Source organism: Geotrypetes seraphini, chromosome 19 (assembly GCF_902459505.1).
Source record: "Geotrypetes seraphini chromosome 19, aGeoSer1.1, whole genome shotgun sequence".
NCBI lineage: Eukaryota > Metazoa > Chordata > Amphibia > Gymnophiona > Dermophiidae > Geotrypetes > Geotrypetes seraphini.
In genome coordinates, this window is record NC_047102.1 from 26269346 (window position 1) to 26289224 (window position 19879).

At 43.9% G+C, this 19879-nt stretch overlaps 2 protein-coding genes and 1 long non-coding RNA gene across 6 annotated transcripts in view; 1 reads left to right on the plus strand and 2 right to left on the minus strand.

The window, feature by feature from the left end:
• Positions 1–8892, minus strand: part of LOC117352187 — a 24490-nt gene extending 15598 nt beyond the window's left edge. Inside the window, exons 1-3 of the mRNA XM_033928456.1 lie at positions 8486–8892; positions 4964–5308; positions 2683–3000 (exon numbers count right to left, since the gene is read on the minus strand). Coding sequence (XP_033784347.1) covers positions 2683–3000; positions 4964–5308; positions 8486–8549 — 727 coding nt within the window. The 5' untranslated portion in view covers positions 8550–8892. The remainder of the gene's footprint in view (positions 1–2682; positions 3001–4963; positions 5309–8485) is intronic.
• The window catches only part of LOC117352195, a 162139-nt gene that overhangs the window by 34451 nt on the left and 107809 nt on the right, over positions 1–19879 (plus strand). The gene's annotated exons all lie outside the window — the stretch shown is intronic.
• Positions 15446–19879, minus strand: part of LOC117352186 — a 49404-nt gene continuing 44970 nt past the window's right edge. For 3 of the 4 annotated variants that reach the window (XM_033928453.1, XM_033928455.1, XM_033928452.1), the window contains 2 exons: positions 17702–17800; positions 15446–16092 (listed from right to left, as the gene is read on the minus strand). In XM_033928453.1, the coding sequence (XP_033784344.1) occupies positions 15794–16092; positions 17702–17800 (398 nt within the window). In that variant the 3' untranslated portion in view covers positions 15446–15793. Of the gene's footprint in view, positions 16093–16349; positions 16488–17701; positions 17801–19879 lie in introns of those variants that run through there. The other variant, XM_033928454.1, reaches the window with a different exon arrangement.

Consider the following 19879-nt stretch of genomic DNA (forward strand, 5'->3'; position numbering starts at 1 on the left):
AAAAAAAAAAAGGGGACAGGACAGGTCTCCGATACTTTTGAATAAATCTCACAACTGCAATTCCTCTTCTGCGAGGACTAATCCTTTGCTAAAGAATACCGTGAAGATCTATTTAAGATGCGATTATTCATCTGTAACTCAAGATGTTTGTAAAAAGTCTTGTTTGTTATATCCTGTGCATGTTATTATTGTAATGCCGCCTAGATATAGGCGGTTGACAAATTTTTTTTAATAAATAAATAATATCTGGTTGTCGAGGTGGTCAGGAATGAGACAAGGAGGTGAAGTCCAAAGGTCTTGCTGTACACCCAGAACTTAAGATTATTTTAAACAAATATTAAAATGTGCACTCAGGTTTGGCAGTGATATTCCAATTCCTCCACAGCTTTGTAACCACTGTAAATCTGTTTCAGTCAACTGCTGAATACTAACAATCAGGTGATTTATATAACACAGCACCCTACCTGGCTGAGAAGTTGCAAGAAGGTTGCAGACAGAATAATGAGCCCAAGAGCTGGATGGCCTGAGTTGGTCACCCATGGAGAATTAGCTTCGTAAAGAATGTGGGATGGGCGGTTGGGATAAGGGTGGCAAGAGGGGAAGCTTGGCTTCCCCCCCCAGTCAGCGTGAGTTGATTGGAGGGTGAAGGAGAAGCAGGGCATGATGGGAAGGGGGTATAAAGATCACTCACCTCCGATGCACAGGGTTCTTCCCTGTTCCTTGGAAGCAGCTTTCCCGCCCATCCATCCTTCCCTTTGCATTTTGGGTTGGGTAGGGAGGTGGTGCTTGGGGGCTGTCGCAGCTGTGGTAATCCCGAGCTACAAGGTTTTGGCTCATCAGAAGATGAGCAGTTATTGGGAAGCGAGCTCAGGTGAGTGGTTATGCTTTGGGTCGGGTGACCCTCATGGGGGCATGGAAGTCCATGCCTACCCCCTAGGCTCTAGCTGGCTTGGTGGGGCCAGGGGACTACAAGTCAGTATTTATTAAATTGTAAGGTTTTGTAGCTCGGGAAGTGAAGCAATTGTTCATTGCTTATTTATTTGTTTTCCCATTAAACAAGCTGTGGCCTGGTTTTTATCACCAATAAGTGTCCATGTGCTGTTTTTCCGTAATCACTATTGCTAAAGTTATTCAAAGCTTTGTTCATTAAGGATAGGAAGGGGCTTGGTAGTTACAGGGTATGGGAGTAATGGGGGAGAGTGGGGGTTTGTAGGGGCGCAACTCGGCCGTTCCAGATCCATATATTAATGGCACTCTTTGTTACTTTGTAGCTTTGCAATATGACATCTGATGTTGCTTATTGAGAAGCAGGTTATTTCATGAAGGGCAGGCCAGATGTTCTGTGACAGTATCTCTAGATAATTAATATATTCTGTAGGAGTGGAGAGGAATAGTCTAACAGCTAGAACAGGCAGGCTGGGAATTGGAAGCTCCAGGTTCTTTCCGACGTCAATTCTGATGTCGGAGAGGACGTTCTGGGCCAGCCAATCACTGCCTGGCTGGCCCAGAACGTCCTCTCTGACGTCAGAAAGAAGACTTTGTGTCGGCTTTAGCAGCAGCAGGGCGGTAAGATAGCAGTGGACCGGGGAAAGGAGGGAGTTTTTTTTTGGGGGGGTGCGCGGCAGGGAGGGAAGAAGGTAGGCAAGCAGGCTGGCTTTGGCCAGGGAGGTAGACAGGCAGGCAGGCTAGCTTCAGGGGTGGGACAAAGTATGGAAGGCAGTGAGAGGGACATAGGAAGGAGGCACTGGGGGCACTAAAGACAGTTCACGGGTATAAAAAGGTTGAAAAACACTGTTCTAGAGCACATCTGGATCTGGAATAAATTCTGCAAGGTCTGGCTTCATATTTGAGCAGACATCATAAAAATAAAAACTAGGCCAATCCAGATCCCGCTTTATTCAAATATTCATTAACCCCACTCCTTCCAGTCCAGGTTCTTCTCATAATCATTTCCTTGTGTTTCTTGTCATCCCATTAATACCTCTTGACGTCATCATGCTATCTGTTTACAATGTCACAAGAAGGTATAAATGCAATATAACATAACAAAACATAACATTGTACTTATAAACCGCATAACCGTAAGTTCAATGCGGTTAACAAAAAATTAAAAATAGCATAACCTAGGGATCGTTTAACTTAATTCATTAAGTATTTTGAAAAAAGATAGGTTTTCATATACCCCGCAAATTTCAGCTTGGAATCATTGAGGTTTACAAAAGAATTACCAGAAAGTTCAGTAGAAGTTACAGTAAGGATTTTAGGGCCCTACATGGTTAGATCACAAATTAATTACAGAGAGAAGAGGTATGGCTTTAGCATTTTCCTGAATTTGTAATAGGTGGGGAGTTGATGTAAACTTAAAGGTAGGGCATTCCAAACTTTCAGCCCCTGAAATTCGAAGGTGGACTCGAACAGTTTTTTTTTTTTTTTTTTTTTGTTGAACTTGTTGGAGACAGGAAGGCCAGTTTGAGGTTTTGTGTTCTTGAGTTAAATCATATCGATGACAGTCTGCTCTATCTGTTCAGCAATATCAAAGAGTACGGTCTACTTTAGAGCATTCTCTCTGACAAATTCAAGTCAAAGTTTGCATTTCTAAAGCATATTTTTTGGTGTGTGTGGGGGGGAGGGAGAGTAATAATTAAAAAAAAAAAAAAAAAAAAAAAAATATTTTTTTCTTACCTTTTACTGTGAAATTGGCATTTTCTATGTGGTCTGGAGAGAAAGACCTGTGTTTCACAACACACGCGTACTGGCTTCCGATGTCATCCTGCACTGTTTCTACAACGGCCTCAACTGAAATGTTATATCTACCATCAAGGTTCACAACAGGTCCCTGTTGGCAAACGTTTTCTGAGATTAATTCACTCCTTCCGTTTTTAACTTTGATCCAATGAAGTTGGATATCGGAACCATAATAACCATTTGCTCTGCACCACAAGCTTGTTTCCCTGCCAACTTCAACACTTTCAGGTGAGGATACAGTCACAAATGGTCGAGCTGGAAAAACAAGAAAAGTCTTCAAAAGTTATTTGAAGTCCCCACCAACATACCAAGACCTGCAACAAAAGCAGACCAGTGGCAAGAGAGGACTGAATACATCATAACAGAAATATGGTCTTCAGAAGAAAGCAGCTTTAGCGCAGAGAACATTGTATAGAGGAATTAGGTACAAGAAAACTTGTCTAGGAGAGCAGAGCTCCTCTGTAGAGAATGAAATGACACGGGGACAAATTTTGCCCCATCCCCGCGGGAACTCATTTTCCCATCCCAGTGAGTTCTTTTCCTGCCCCTGCCCCATTCCTGCAAGTTCTGTCCTCATCTGCACAAGCCTCAAACACTTTATAATCATACGTAGCAACATTCTAGAGCTCAGACTGTGATGTCATAATGCCTCATTCCACCAATGCCTAAGCTTTGTCCTCATCTGCACAAGCCTCAAACACTTTAAAATCATACGTGGCAACATTCTAGAGCTCAGATTGTGATGTCATAATGCCTCATTCCACCAATGCCTGAGCTCCGTCCTCATCTGCACAAGCCTCAAACCCTTTAAAATCCTAAGTAGCAACATTCTAGAGCTCAGATTGTGATGTCATAATGCCTCATTCCACCAATGCCTAAGCTCTGTCCTCATCTGCACAAGCCTCAAACCCTTTAAAATCCTAAGTAGCAACATTCTAGAGCTCAGATTGTGATGTCATAATGCCTCATTCCACCAATGCCTGAGCTCCGTCCTCATCTGCACAAGCCTCAAACAATTTAAAATCCTAAGTAGCAACATTCTAGATCTCAGATTGTGATGTCATAATGCCTCATCCCACCAATGCCTAAGCTCCGTCCTCATCTGCACAAGCCTCAAACACTTTATAATCATACGTAGCAACATTCTAGAGCTCAGATTGTGATGTCATAATGCCTCATTCCACCAATGCCTAAGCTCCGTCTTCATCTGCACAAGCCTCAAACACTTTAAAGTCATAAGTGTTTTGAAGTTTATGCTGTTAAGGCAGAGCTTACAGGAATGGGACAGGGAAAGGGACAGCGACAAAACTCGCGGGGACAGGATGGGGAAGTTGAGTTCCTGCAGGGATGGGGAAAATTTGTCCATATCATTCTCTACTCCTCTGGTCAAATATTTTACTGTCCCTATCCCGTTTTGAGCTGGCAGAAAGCTGCTGCACATAGCGCCATACATGAGGACAAGTGTCACAGGATGCTTTAATTTGGCTTCTTCAGGGGCTTTGAGCATGCGAGCAGCTCATGTCATGCAACAAATTCATTCAGCTCCATTTTTAAATGAAATTTGTTGCATAACAAGAGCTGCTCACACGCTCAAAGACCCCTTGAAGAAGCCAAAGTTTGGGCAAAACGGGTCCCGTCGGGCTGAGCTGTGAGTCACTTAAAAGATAAGTGAGGGTGTTTAACAGCACCATTTGACGTATTACTTATTACCTTTTCACATATGATTTAAAATTTTGGCACTAGAGCACAAGAAAATTACAGTGAGAGGTTTTGATCGATAAAAAAAAGCTTGATCTGCTAAAAAAACGATTGTTGTCATTGACATTAATCAGTGCAGGCATACTGAGATCTTTTTCCTCTCTTTATCAAGTTTCAAGTTTATTAGGATTTTTATATACCGCCTATCAAGGTTATCTAAGCGGTTTTTACAATCAGGTACTCAAGCATTTTTCCCTCTCTGTCCCGGTGGGCTCACAATCTTTCTAACGTACCTGGGGCTATGGAGGATTAAGTGACTTGCCCAGGGTCACAAGGAGCAGCGCGGGGTTTGAACCCACAACCCCAGGGTGCTGAGGCTGTAGATCTAACCACTGTGCCACACACTCCTCCGCAATCGATAACAAAAGTTGTGATTTGAAACCTAGAGTGTTGTTTTCAGGCTAAAAATGTTATAACTAAACAAAAATCTTCCCAACATATTATTCAGTTATATTCTCACCTGAAACTATTAGCGTAACACTCCCTGACGCTTTGTGATTTGGAGCTATAAGTACTTCACAGGTATAGGTTCCCTCATGCCGAACTGACACATTTTGCAGCTGTAGGGTCATGTTTTTCCTTAGGAGGTCCTCTTCAGACATGTTTGCATTGTCCCAGTGTTTATCAAAAATTCCTGCTTTATAAGAAATAATGTCAATGTCGCCAAACTTCCAACGTACTCCCAATTTTGTAGAACTCAATTTCGGACTATCACTGTAATCCAACAGCAGACACTCCACGGCTATGTTTTCAGAAAAAGTAATTTGCAAAGGACTTCCACTCATCTTCAGTTTTATGTCAGCATCTGCAGTGAGGTACAATATGTACATTTTAAACTTCAAAGTGTTGCACAAAAACCTGATAAAGCCACTTTAGGGATGAACTAAGATTTCTATTTATTCTTTCATACAGCTATTCGTTATCTATTTACTTAACTTTGCTAAAAAAAACTAATTACGGCCTGCAGAGGATTGCTGGTGATGTAGCGATTCTAGCAGGCTGCATGTTCCCTCTGCTGTGGTCCTTTCCAGACCAAAACAGGACATGATGTCAGAGGAGAGGCGGGACCACAGCAGAGGGAACGTGCAGCTGCGGCTGACGGCAACCTGCTAGAATTGCTATATCACCAGGGATCCTTTGTGTGACCAAGGGCCCAAGCCGCAAGCCCTGGAGGAAAAACCATAATAGGGGAGGGAGTTGGGGAGGAAAGCCCCCATTACCACCTATGGGGAGCAAGCAGCTACTATAAGGTGAAAAAATTATCCAATGTGCCAGGGTTAGCCACAACCCTCTCAAGGATCGAATCGTCAGGCACAACTTTAGATGGCCTGGAAATTCCCTATTCTGAGCCTGCAAAACATACAAAAGATGAAGAGGGGCACTATATGCATACTCCGTAGACAAGGGAGAGAAAATCTCAGTCTCCCCAAGCCAGTCTCCCAATTGTCTCAGGCAGCTCATATTGAACACCTTGATATCCGGTAGCCCCAAGACCCCTCTCCTCCAGCCCCCCCACCAATCATGGAAAACCGCATCCTTGCCTGCCTACCCCCCCCCCCAAAAAAAAACAAAAAAACGCCAGACGAAAGCATACAACTTAGCCACATATTCAGACAATAAATACAACGGAAGAGTCTGCAAAAAGTATAACCAAATTGGAACGACATATCAAGTATTTAATAAACATGAAACTTGATAGGGAAGGGAAAGTTGAGGCTGTTTGCCTGCCATCTCCCAAATTATGCTGTGCTAGGTGGACACTAGGCCTGATCTTTTTCCTCTGTCCTTTAGTGTGCGGTGTTCTCGCTAGTTGTGCTCCTCTTACCCATCCCTATTTACAGCCCAACATGGAGTAGAGCTAGAAGGGCAGGATCAACACATGCCTAGAGCCCAAGAAAGGCATAATAAAAAAACAAACATCTAAGCCCCCTTTTGGCCTGAGGCCCTAAACAATGAAAGTAGCAGCAGGGAAAATGTCCATTCTCAAAAAAAAAACCGTCCAAAATGAGTTTTTTTTTTAGATAGGTCTACCTCTACGTTCAGCAGTTTAATTGCCCGACCACCACTACGTCTAACCTTAGAATACATTATCAACCAAAAATTTCCCAAGTCCCAAACTCCCAAAACAAGACCTTTTAGGTGAAGGAGGTGCCAGTCCGCCTAAAAGCTGGATTCTGTAACCGGTGTCTGTCAAAAACAACACCGGTTACAGAATTCCCCCCCCCCACTAATCTCTCTTGCTGCGATCGAGATCCCCTCCCAGAACTGCTGCCTAAGGCAACTGGGCTAATTCTGGTTGGCCCAGGCACCTAATGCCTTTCCTATGGGCGAGACCTTAGGCGCCTGGGCCAATCAGGCCCTAGGCCCACCATTCGGAGGAGGGCGGGGCGGACGGGCTTGGGACTCAGTAAGTTGAGGGGGTGGTGGGGGGTCATGGGACAATTGGGGGTTCAGGGGGAGGCGGTTGTGGGGGGTACAGTGGCAAGGAGGGGTTGGGCTCCCTCCTGCCGGTATTGTCTCAGTAGGGGGAGTCATGGGGGGGGGTGCCTTCTGCCAGTATTGGGATTTGGAGAGGGGGGGTATATCGCGATAGGAGAGATTGGGCATCTCTCCTGCCATGATTGTTGCGGTGAGGGGTGGGTAGGTTGCTGGGGCTGCTGAGCTGATCACGGCAGCCACGATCGGCTCAGCGGCCCCTATTTGGAACTTATACCTGTTTTGACTTGGTTTAAGTCAAAATGCATAAGTTCCAACTGGGCAACCTTGTAAAGTTTTGGTTATACTTGCTGTATGACTAAGTCTATGTCGGCCCACCTCCTGCCCCTTCCCCTCCTCTAAAAATACTTTTCGCCCTAGGCGTTTAGAGGCAGGGTAAAGGCTTAAACTGTGTTTAGATACATCTAAAACCAGCTTTGATTATCGGTTGGCTTTTTGATCATCCAAGTACCGATTTAGGCCACTTTATGAACGTGTTGGTTTTTTGTTTTTTTTTAATGAACCACTAAATGTTTAAGGCAGGCCCTCTCAGATTTGCTAATTCAATAGCTCCCAAGGCAGATTTTTTTGCCCTGAAAAGTCAGATGCTAACAGAAAGAATGAGGATGGACCAAAACTACCATCACCACTGAAGAGGTATGTCTATTCTCTTTACTCCCTGTGCATTATCCTACAGTCCACAAAGCACTTCCTTCTCTGGCAGTTTTCCTCTAAAGCCAAAACCACCGAGGTGCAAGTTGTAGTTGTTTTAGGACGGGTTTATATTGCAAATGTGGCCCACCAAAGCGTTAATTTTACCCTGGAAGCTAGTGAGGAGGGGGTCCTGGCTGACTATACAACTTTTGCCCTGGGTTGATGATAGGTGTGCGTAGCAATGATTTTTCATCTGCTCTGTACTAGTTCAGGGGTCATCGGCAGCCAACACACTGCTACCAATTCTACAAAGCAGAAAGTGCAGGGAAGCTAGAAACGTCTTGTCGTGTAGCGCCCTGGCCATTTAACTGGTGACAACTGGTGAGTGATGGTCTTTTGCATTGCTGACATACTCTTCACATATGCAGACTCTGAATAAAATTCTGTTGCCTGCACATACACATGACACTTGGGGCTCCTTTTACTAAGGTGCGCTAGCGTTTTTAGCGCACGCACGAAATTACTGCATGCCTTGCGGTACGCCTCTAGAATAACGTCAGCTCAATGCTGGCGTTAAGGTCTAGCGCGCGTGACAATGTAGCGTGCGCTATTCCGTGCGTTAAGGCCCTAATGCACCTTAATAAAAGGAGCCCTTGGTTAGATCTTGAGACTCCTATGGATGCTTAGTGACATCAAGCAACTTTTTCCAAGATCTCCTGAATGACTTCCTGTCTCGAGACGTTTGAAATCCTGAACGCGCCCCCCCAAGTCCTGCGAGAAGAGAGTGGCCGGCGCTACACCGTGTCAAGCCGTCTTACTGCGCAAAGTTGCTGCTTCTATTAGGGCGCTTTACCTGTCGAGAAGGCCAAGAGTAGCAGCGCCACGAGCCCGAGCCCAGGAGCCTCGGTTTGGCTCATTGTCCTCGCAGAGGAGGGACGCTCGCGCCTCGCATCTGCCCGCGAGCTGCTGTGGGGGGGGTGCGCGTGCCACTCCCGGAGATGGTGAGGATGCTGGCTCTGTCCGCGTGCTCCGGCGTTGGTCGCTTCCGTTCAGTCAGCCGGGCGGCGTCTCGGCTTCAAGTCGTAAGTCTTTTGCTTTCGCTTTCCCAGATCGTAGGCGGTGACGGGCTCTTCCCCTTCCACTTCGTCCTATTGCTGATGCGCACTGAAGACATTAAGACAAGTCATTTGACGGGGTTTGGATAGCGTATTTCTTTGCTCGTTTTATTTCTGTGGAGGCTGGACTGAGAACGTTTCTAGACTGTTTCTTGGTTTGTTTGGCGTTTCATGTACTGTTTTTGCTGATTCTGGATGTCTGCAAAAATTTTCAGCTTTGGAACAACCCCCCCCCCCCCCCCCGGTGTTGTAAAGCGGGCTTAAATAGAGTTTTCCCCAACCCAGCATCCTTCTCTGCAGGAGAGACAGGAGGTGCCCAGAGACTTCCTCAGCACTAAGTTTTGGCTCTCACAGATCCCAGGAAGCTATCTGCAATAATCCTAAACATTACTAAGGTGTGAATTTGCTCATCCCTTTTCATATAATGCCCCCCAAAATTGATGCTGACTAGAAAGGCACTTAATGCAATTCTATAAAAGGTGCACACACCTAATAAAATCACACTAAGAGCCAGTGTGTCACATAACTTTTAGGTACATCCATTTAGCCCAAGGAAAACCAGGCCTCAATACCTGCACCTAACTTGTGCACAGATTGGGCGTATGCTATAACAGTGCACCTAACGTTTAAGAGTGCCCACAATCCACCCATGCTTTTACCCTGGCCCCCCTTTTCAGTTTTTCACATGAACTGGCATGCGGCACTTTATAGAATATGCCGGCCAAGTTGTGCAGTGGCAATTATTGTCATTTATGAAGCGTTAATTGCCAATATCGGTACCAGTTAGGCTTGTTAATTGTGCACACTGATTTGTGCACACAAGTCACCATATACAGAATTTGGGGGGGTGAATGGCCCATAATCATAAGGAATGTAAGTGGGATTTAAACCCTGTTTTTTTTCAGGTTCCGTCTGCTCTAGCTACTAAGCTGCTTATCCACTCCTGTACTGCCATCATTAATGTTGGTGACACATATGGTTGCCAGTTTTCCAGGTCCTGCAATGGTACACCTATAATAAGACAATGTTCTCTTTATGAGTGCATATGTGTTTGTAGTCCCTGAGGTCAGATGCTCCTAGGTTGGTGTGACCATGGATGACTTCTTATCTGTAGTATTGTGAATATTGGGAGAGGTCAGCTTTGTTAGGTCAAAATTATGTTTATGGAGAAAATAAACAGTATACTGTATATTTGTACATTTCTACTTTATAGCTCAAGAAATAACATCTAATCTAATTGTATTGCACTTATCCAGTACAGGTTCTAGGTGATTTACAAGTGAAGAGGCCCATACAGAAATATGCAGAATTATAGTTACTTACACATGCTAGGCATAGCTTACAAGTTTACATAAAATATCTGTAACACTGGATGATGTAATGGGTCAAATTGACAAATTGAACAATAGCAAATCGCCTGGAACGGATGGTATACATCCCAGAGTGCTGATAGAATTGAAAAATTAACTTGAAGAACTAATGTTAGTAATTTTTCTTTAAAATCCAGCATAGTATTAAAAGACTGAGGGTAGTCGATGTGATGCCAATTTTTAAAAAGGGTTTCTAGAGGTGATCCAGGAAATTATACACCGGTGAATCTGATGTCGGTGCTAGGCAAAATGGTAGAGACTATTATAAACAACAAAATGAGAGAAAGCCAACATGGATTTAGTCAAGGGAAACCTTGCCTCACCAATCTACTGCATTTCTTTGAAGGGGTGAATGAACATGTGAATAAAGGTGAGCTTGTTGATATTGTATATTTGGATTTTCAAAAGGCATTTGACAAAGTACCTCATGACAGACTTCTGAGGAAATTAGAAAGTCATGGGATAGGAGGTAATGTCCTTTTATAGTTTATAAATCTTTCATTTTGGCTAGGTCTTAATAATAATATTGTCATTTATAGCTAAAGAGACATATGATCAAGAAACTGTTTTATTTTACTTTTGTGAATATGATAAATAAACCGAGGGCCTCAAAATAGGACCTGGCGGGCTGCTGGCGGGCTGCATGTGGTCCCCAGGCTGCAAGTTTGAGACCACTGGTTTAAATGGTTAATATCTCAATGGAGAAGGGAAAATAGTGGGGGTTCACTAGGGGTCTGTGGTGTGAGGAAGGGTATAGAAGTCCTGTATAGTTCCTGGGGGATCGGAGCGCGTTTCTTGCTTTGTTTGGTCCTCTTGGAACCATGGGGGGCTCGTCCGATCTTCGGGAAATGCAGTTTAAGATATTACATAGGGAATATATTTCACGGAAGCATGGGGCTCGTATGGGCCTTTGGGAGGGGGATGTCTGCATCAGGTGTTGCCGTGCTGCTGGGACTTTGACCCATCATTTTTTGGAATGCCCGTCCACTGATTTGTGGCTGCAGGTTATCCCTTTTCTGGAGCGCATAGTGCACCGTCCTGTCCCACGTGATTATGGCATGCTCTTGTTGGGCGACTTGAGAGTTTTGGAGGAAGCTGGTTTTTCGACTCCTCAGCAGAAATTTCTTTATTTAGCCTTCCTTTTGGTGAAAAAGCTTCTCTTGCAATATTGGGTGTCTGATCAGGTGGCCTCTTTTAATCATTGGCTCCATCGGATGGCCCAGGTAGCACAATTTGAAATTCACCTTTCTGCACGGGGGGGACGCATTGATCAGCGCTGCTATGTGGGGCTATGGAAGATGGCTCTGTCGCTGTGTCCCGGGGATATGGGGGCACAGCTGGATACCCGTTCTTGATTCTACAATTCTTTCTCTTTCTTACTCTCTGTATCTCGTTCCTCCGTCTGGGGGGCCTGCTGGTGGATGTGTGGGGGAGTGTGTGGTTGTGGGGGAGTGTGTGGTTGTGGAGTGATTGTTGCGTTTTGTATGGAGTGTTGGAGGGGGGTGTGCGTTTGGTATGGCTGTGGGGTTGCTTCTGTTCTCCTTTCTTTGAATAATTTAAAATTTGCAGATTGTGACTGACTGGCTCAGAGCTTGGCCGTTTTTACTTTCTTTTTCTGAGTTTACCAGAAAGTGTATTGTTGGAATTTGTATTCCCTCTATTTGGACCTGGTGATATTGCACTGCTGGGTATCTGTGTCATCTGTGTTGCAACTGCTTCTAATAAACATTATTTCAAAAAAAAAAAAAAAAAAAGAACTGTATAGAAGAGACCAGGTGAAGACCCCTGAAATTTCCCCCATTTAAGCAGAAACAGGCCAATACGGATGGAGCCTAAAATGAATGCTGAAAAAGTAAAAATGGACTCTGACTAACAAACTCTAACAAACTCTCAGCTCTGAAAGACACTTCTGCTTTCTTGAAGCAAAAGTCGACCACAAAACACAGCTGGAAAGGAAGACACAGAAATTGATGTAAGAAATTCATCAAGAAACTGTGCTGTGTAGCGTAAGAACAAGGGATGTAAGGAAGTAAAAACTAACCACAGAGCTAAAAACCATTAGGCCAGGTGCTCGGAGGCGGGGATGGTATATTAACAGGACATTTAGGGGAAATCAGGGTAGAATTAAGAAATCATAAGGGGTGTGGTAACACAGTATCACTCATGTTAACCAATCAATAGATTAATAAATGAGATAATAAATATGATTAATCAATGAAAATGTGAAATGTAACATGCATCAAGGTGGGCCAGAGCTGTCAGAGTCCTATAAAAGAGGGCTCCCGGGACCAGAGCTTCAGAACTCTTTGGAAGTTCTCCATCAGTCTGGCCAGCCTGATGTATGCTCTATCACTCTGTATGCTGTCTGATTTGTTCCTGTAAGCTACCATTTGATTATTAAACTCATAATGTTTGAACCAGCATAAAGGGAGTTGAGTGGTCTGTCTGTGAAGGCCTAGGGTCTTCAGATGGGACCGCTTCTTTTTAACATATTTATCAATTATCTAGAAACGGGAATAACTAGTGAAATAATTCAATTTGCTGATGATACAAAGTTGTTAAATCACAAGATTGTGAAAAATTGCAAGAGGACCTTGTGAGACAGACTGCGTTCCTCGAGTGAGTACAGCTGCAACTTATTCAGCCGTTCCTCGTACGGGAGATCCTTGAGTCCCGATACCATCCGGGTGGCCATTCTCTGGACTGACTCCAGTCTCAGCACATCCTTAGGGTAATGCGGCCTCCAGAATTGCACACAGTATTCCAGGTGGGGCCACCCCATGGATCTATACAACGGCATAACGACTTCAGGCTTACGGCTGACGAAACTCCTGCGTATGCAACCTATGATTTGCCTTGCCTTGGATGAAGCTTGCTCCACTTGATTGGCAATCTTCATGTTCTCACTGACGATCACCCCTAAGTCTCGTTCTGCTTCAGTTCTTGTTAGGATCTCGCCATTAAGGGTGCAAGTCTTGCATGGATTTTGGCTGCCCAGGTGCATGACTTTGCATTTTTTGGCATTGAAGCTGAGTTGCCAGGACCTAGACCAGCGCTCCAGTAGGAGTAGGTCGTGCATCATGTTGTCGGACATTGAATTTATGTCTGTTGTGCTTTTGCCCACTACATTGCTTAGTTTGGCGTCATCTGCGAATAATGTTATTCTACCTCGCAGCCCTTCTGCCAAGTCTCTTATAAAGATGTTGAATAGGATCGGGCCCTGCGGCACTCCACTTCAAAGCAGGCAGCCAAGACAATAAATTTGTCACTCGCGCCCTCCCCCCCAGGGCCCTGACTTGGTACCGCAAGGGGAGGGAAGCCGACAGCCGAATCGTCTGGATAAAAAAAAGACCAAGAAACGCAGACTTGGCTGGCAGTAAGTAAAAGTTCCCTTCTCTCCTCAGTGGCGATATTCACGGCTTTCAATCAGTTCCAGTTAAAAAAAAAAACCAAAACCTACCTTAGTGACAGGAATAAAATACCAGAAACTTTTCTTGTTTACCTTGCAAAAAAACAAACAAAAACGAATTCCAGAGCTTAATTACACATTGTGCAAAGAAATATTTTCTCCGGTTTGTTTTAAATTTACCACTTAGTAGCTTCATTTCATGCCCTCTAGTCCTAGTATTTTTGGAAAGAGTAAACAAGTGATTCACATTTACCCTTTCCACTCCACGCAGTATTTTATAGACCTCTATCATATCACCCCTGAGCTGTCTCTTTAAGCAGAAGAGCCCTAGCTGTTTTAGCCTCTCCCTGAAGAGGTAATTGCGGAATCCACGTTCTAGGGTTTAAGGGTAAGTTAGATGTACACCTCCTTATGAGTGGCTTAAGGTGACATAGATAAGGGTAAGCTAGATGCGCATCTCTTATGAGAAGCTTAGAGTGATGTGGGGACTAATACTATGCCAGGGTACACCTGGCGGGGCTTCTGCATGTGTGGATCGCCGGACTTGATGGACCTAGGGTCTGTTCCGGAGATGGCACTTCTTATGTTCTTAACATTAGAACCCAGCATCACATAGCTATAAGTTCGGGTTCCTCTTTCCCACATGCATCACTTTGCACTTGCTTTCACTAAACGTCATCTGCCATTTTGATGCTTCACGGTCCTAAAACCCGCCACTGATATTACCGCCAGAGAGAAAAAGTTACTTAACTTTTGTGTCCTTTCTCGCCGTTGTGCTGTTCCTTTTTGGAATGTTCCCTTCACGTTTTACGAGTCCCATTTGAACATTTACAGTCGGACTGGTTACCCCCTGAGGCAGCAGAAATGTGAAACACTGGCCATTGTTGGCGTACCGATGGGTGGTTTAAGATGTTTGTTTATGTTTTATTAACATTTGTTATACCGCTTAAGCATATCACAGATCTAAGTGGTTTACAATACAACACAGATAAATTAGGAAAGGAACTCCATTAATGATAGGAAAGCTAGAGATAAGATAAGTCCGAGTTATTCCACTTTAACCGCATTGAATTTTCATTACACCGCACAGAGCTTTTTATTTTTACAGGGGAGGTTTTTTTTATGTCTATGAGGTTTTTTACCTAAATACCCTAAGTCACTTTTGTGATAGTGGGAGGGCTCTCTTCTGAGGCTTTTTTCCTCCCGTTTGGGTTTATTTCTGGCTTGTGCTGTAGCTGTGTTCCTTCATATTGCTTTGTCTATGTGAAAGTGTTATTCTATTTGTTCTGAAATACAAACATACGAGTATATGTTGCCACGTTGACACAGATGGCACCATTGGCATTTTAGATGGGCATTGTCGGCCCACATAATTACACATACATTCCTGCATACAATTTAGAAGACTGTCAGCAGGTCCTTTTCTGAAATCGTAGCAGATATTAGCGTGCCCCAATCCAGACATTTTGGTTCCAATTTGTATGTTCTTTGTAAAATTTTCTATAACATGTCATTGCACTATAACAGTGGTCTCAAACTCAAACCCTTTGCAGGGCCACATTTTGGATTTGTAGGTACTTGGAGGGCCTCAGAAAAAAATAGTTAATATCTTATTAAGGAAATGACAATTTTGCATGAGGTAAAACTCTTTATAGTTTATAAATCTTTCCTTTTGGCTAACAATAATATTGTAATTTATATGATCAAGAAACTGTTTTATTTTACTTTTGTGATTATGATAAACATAATGAGGGCCTCAAAATAGGACCTGGCGGGCTGCATGTGGCCCCCGGGCCACAAGTTTGAGACCACTGCACTATAACATCCATGCATGTCTATTCCTTGTTAGAATTTTCTAACAGTCCTTGAGAACCAGTCGGATTGTTTCAGCTGTAGTTGTGGAAAATCTCAATTTCATGCAGTGCAGGTGTGCTGCAAACTTTTTTTTTTTTTTTTGCTCCGACACACTAACAGAGCAAATGTGGCACACCCACAAACAAGCTCCACTGCACCCATCTCTACACGATGCCATGACGTTGATGTCCGCGCATGCCCGGAGGCCCTCAAGACATGGCGCCCAAGCTCAGGAAAAATGAGATGTGGTTCGTGTGGAGATGGAGAGAAGGAAAGTCACCGATGCTGAAAGTGACTCGATCCCTAGAGGCACAACTGGAATCTCGCCACGACGCACAGTTGCGATTCACCGATGTGCTTGCAAAACATATTATTTTCTTTCACTTTCAGTATGCCGACAAGATGGGAAGATCCTACTTAAGTTTCAGAACATAGCAGACTTCCATCTCCTGGCCTCCCCCGTCGGTAGTGATCTCACAACGGATATTGCACTCTCTGTCCTCTCCGTCAGTCTGAAAAGTTACATATGATACAAATCCATCCTTACAAGTCTTCTTCTCAATTTTGGCATTGTGAAGGGGATAGATGCCCTTGTACCATTTTAACTCGGTCTTATTAGGATCATAGTCCCGAAAGTTACACTTGAGAGTCACTTTTTCCCCAGCCTCTGGATTGGTAGTGAGGCACTGAATCTGGAGGCCTCCCATTTCCTCTGAGGAAAAATACAAATCATAGAGATTAGCTTATAGACATACTGCAGGGTGTTCTTATCCTTTTTTGGTTCCCGCACCCCCTTTTCTAAACCACATGTCCAATAGTGACTACTATACTGACAGCTACATATGTCATTGTTAGCTGCTAACTGCTAATATTTTGCCGAAATTACACAGTTATACTACTAAAGAAGTCACACTTAAAACTACAATGCTATTTATATCGTACATTGTTACCTGGGTAAATTCCTTTGAAAACTGTCCTATGTAATAGCTGCTTTCAGTTTGTCTAGAAAGTTTCAATAAATTGCCTCAGATTTCAAGACTCCTCTCCACACCTCATTTGACCTCTTTCCGTAATCCTTGGGATGTGGGCACCACTGGCTAAGACCCCCTGACACAGAGGGTAATGTTAGACAATATCCACATGGAAATGCTGGCATTTACATATGAATAAATCTTCACAGAGTAACATTCAGTGTTTCCACCAAAAATAAGCCCTACCCCCGAAAATAAGCCCTAGTTGCCGGCAGCAGTGCTTCCCCCCCCGCCCCCTCCCCCCTGCTGACCCTTCCATCTCTTCCCTGCCAACCACGAGACCAAAATACCTTGTAACCAACGCAACGTTGGCAACAATCTAGACAGTCTGCTTCGCAGCCTTCTCTTGCCTTGGTGCAGGTGTTGAGGTGCAGGTGTTGGTGTGCTTGTTGCTGATGACATCATCAGTGATGTGGCAGAGGAACGACCATGCGAGAGAAGGCCACTAAGCAGCCTGTCTAGATTGCTGCTGATGTTGAGTTTGTTACAAGGTATTTCAGTATTGAGATTGGCAGGGCAGAGATAGAAGGGTCAGCGGGGGGAGGGGGGGTGCAGGGATGGGAGGGATAGAAGCTGCAAGAGTTCTGCACACAAGGGTTGGGAGGGAGGGATAGAAAGATGCTACACAAGGGGATGATGAGAGGGGAGGAAAGATGTTGCACATGTGGGGGAAAGAAAGAAAATAGAAAGAATTGGGGTGGAGAGGAAGGGAGAGATGATCATTGTATATGAAAAAAAATAAGACCTACCCGAAAATAAGACCCAGTGCCTTTTTTGGGCCCAAAATTAATATAAGACAGTTTCTTATTTTAGGGGGAAATACGGTATGGTCCATCCAGTCTGCCCAACAAGATAAACTCATAGTAGATTTAAAGCAAACCAGAGAAAATATTTCATCACACAATGTGCAATTTAAACTCTGGCATTCGTTGCCAGAGAACGTGGTGAAATCAACAGGGTTAAAAAAAGGCCTGGATAATTTCTTGAAATGGCTTGCTACACCTCCAACTGAACAGGAGAGAGGTTTGAGACTGGTAGGGTTATGCTTGGAAGACATCAGATTGGTGGCTTGATAGTGTGTACGTAGGAAAGGGTAAGTATCGGGGAGGGGGGAATAATTGAAGCCAATCGGAGGGAAAAGGAAGAAAGTTCACCCTTACTGCTACTAATCTGAGCTCCCTACCACTTGCCCCCTCAAAACTAAGCAAGTAAATTATACCTATGGGAGAAAGCAAGAGATTTTTTGTAGGGGAGGGGCAATGAATGGTTTTATGAAAACAAGGTACTTACTGTCTATTGGGTGAATTTGAACAGATCTAGAATCTGTCTGCAGGTATAACTGAAGTTCATCAGTTTCGGAGTTTTGCTCTGGCACTGTAGTAGAGACACCTGTAATATTCAAAATCAGCACAATTAAGTTAAATAGTTAAGTTCTGTGCTTCCTGTACAGTCTACTTGTGTGTGTTTGGGGGAGGAGGGTGGAACATAAGGATCTTACTGGCCAGACTTTATGGTCGATATCCTGCAAACAGGATGGTTGGATAGGCTGGAGTGAGCCTGGACGGCAACTTCAGCATTTGGAACCTAGGTCAATACCAGGTGGACTTTACAGTCTATGGCCCAGAAATATCAAAGAATAGAGATGAGTTAATTTAATCATGTATTTGGAATGGGTATAACTAATGGGCAGACTGGATGGACCATTCAGGTCTTTATCTGTCGTCATTTACTATGTTACCTGGCAGAAACCCAAAGAGTAGTAACATTCTAGAGCTTAGTTTGTGATGTCATAATGTCTCATTCCACCAATGCCTAAGAGCCAACCTCAGCAGTGATGTCACAATGGCTTGATTAGATGGCAACTTCAGCAATTGGAACTTAGGTCAATACCAGGTGGACTTTACAGTCTATGATCCAGAAATATCAATGAAGAGACAAGTTAATTTAATCATGTATTTGGAATGGGTATAACTAATGGGCAGACTGGATGGACCGTTCAGGTCCAAATTTGCCTGCCTTTGTTTCAAATCCATTCTTGGTTTGGCCCCCCTATACCTGGTGGTCTCCCATTTTAAACTGGTTTGTTCCATCAGACCTACATGCAGAATACATATGTTGAGCCACCCTATTATAAAAACCTGCCGATATAAAAGATTTCTTGACAGAACTCTTGCTTTCCAAGCAAGTCAACAGAACGGCTGGCTAGGTAACATCATCAAGCACTCCTCATCCTACCTCAACTTCAGAAAACCAGTTAAAACCAACCTGTTTAACAGATTTGTAATCAAGAACTCCCTGTATTCCACTTACATGTACTAGATGCCCCTATAATGTAACTTACTCTGTCCCCCTTCCTCCCTACAAATATTCATGTATTCAAAGACTTCATTGTTTATTTTTTTGCTGAATGTCCTGCTCTTCTTATTGTACTACTTTGGCGGTATATAAAAATAAAATTATTATTATTATTATTATTAATCTGCCATCAATTTATGAACATTTGCTAATGGCTGAAAATATTACTGGTTCTTCCACCTCTATTGACTTTCATTCACCACAGTTCTGGTCCTTCCTTTCCAGTCCTGCCCCCTCTTGGTTTCCCAGTTTCAAACCGTTTCACATCTTGCACACTTTTGCTGAACAAAGCTCATTCCAAAGTTCAGATGCTCCTAATGTACCTCTTGCAGCCCAGGTTAATATTTTACTGCCTAAGGCTTCTTACTCTCTCCTTTAACTTTTTAGCATTGCTCAGCCACTGCTTCCATGATCCAGGTTCACCTTTCCACTCCTCCCATAGCTTTTCTTTAATTGCATATCTTTGCACATGTGCAATTACTGTTGTGAACTGCCTTGGTAAAACACCATACAAAACCCAAACGTCAGGCAGGCAAAAGAGGTGCATGTTCCCAAAAGAATAATTTCATTCATAGTAAATAAAACATCGAATGGCTCTTTCAGAATCAGAGAGGGTCAGATACACAGAGCTCTGGCAACCTGGTGAAAAATACCTGGTTCGGAGTGAGTTTCATTTTCCAGGTGATGCTCAGCACAAATAGCATGCAAATTATATGCATGCTATTTGTGCCGAGTACCGCAGTGAAAAGGGACTGGAACCGTGCCTGATGCCTGCGCACAAGAGCTGAGTGGTAGGCGCAGCTCTTGTGCGCTGACCCAGTACAGTGCAGGGCTGTGATCACCGGACTTTTTCTTTTTTTTTTTTTGGGGGGGACACAGCTGTTGTAGTGCTTTGTGTGTCCTGCGTAGATGAGCAGGACTCGGCTGTTAGGCGCAGGGACAAGCATGCACATAAAATACACACAAACAGCTCCAGACCTGCATAGAGTGCTTATTTTAATACTCAGTGGCTGCTACCATGATCGATTAGAAGCCCTCGAGAACCCTTTTGTACGGTGTCAGGTCAAAGGCGCGCGCAGACAATTGAGTGCAGCGCGGAGGCGCGCATCGAAG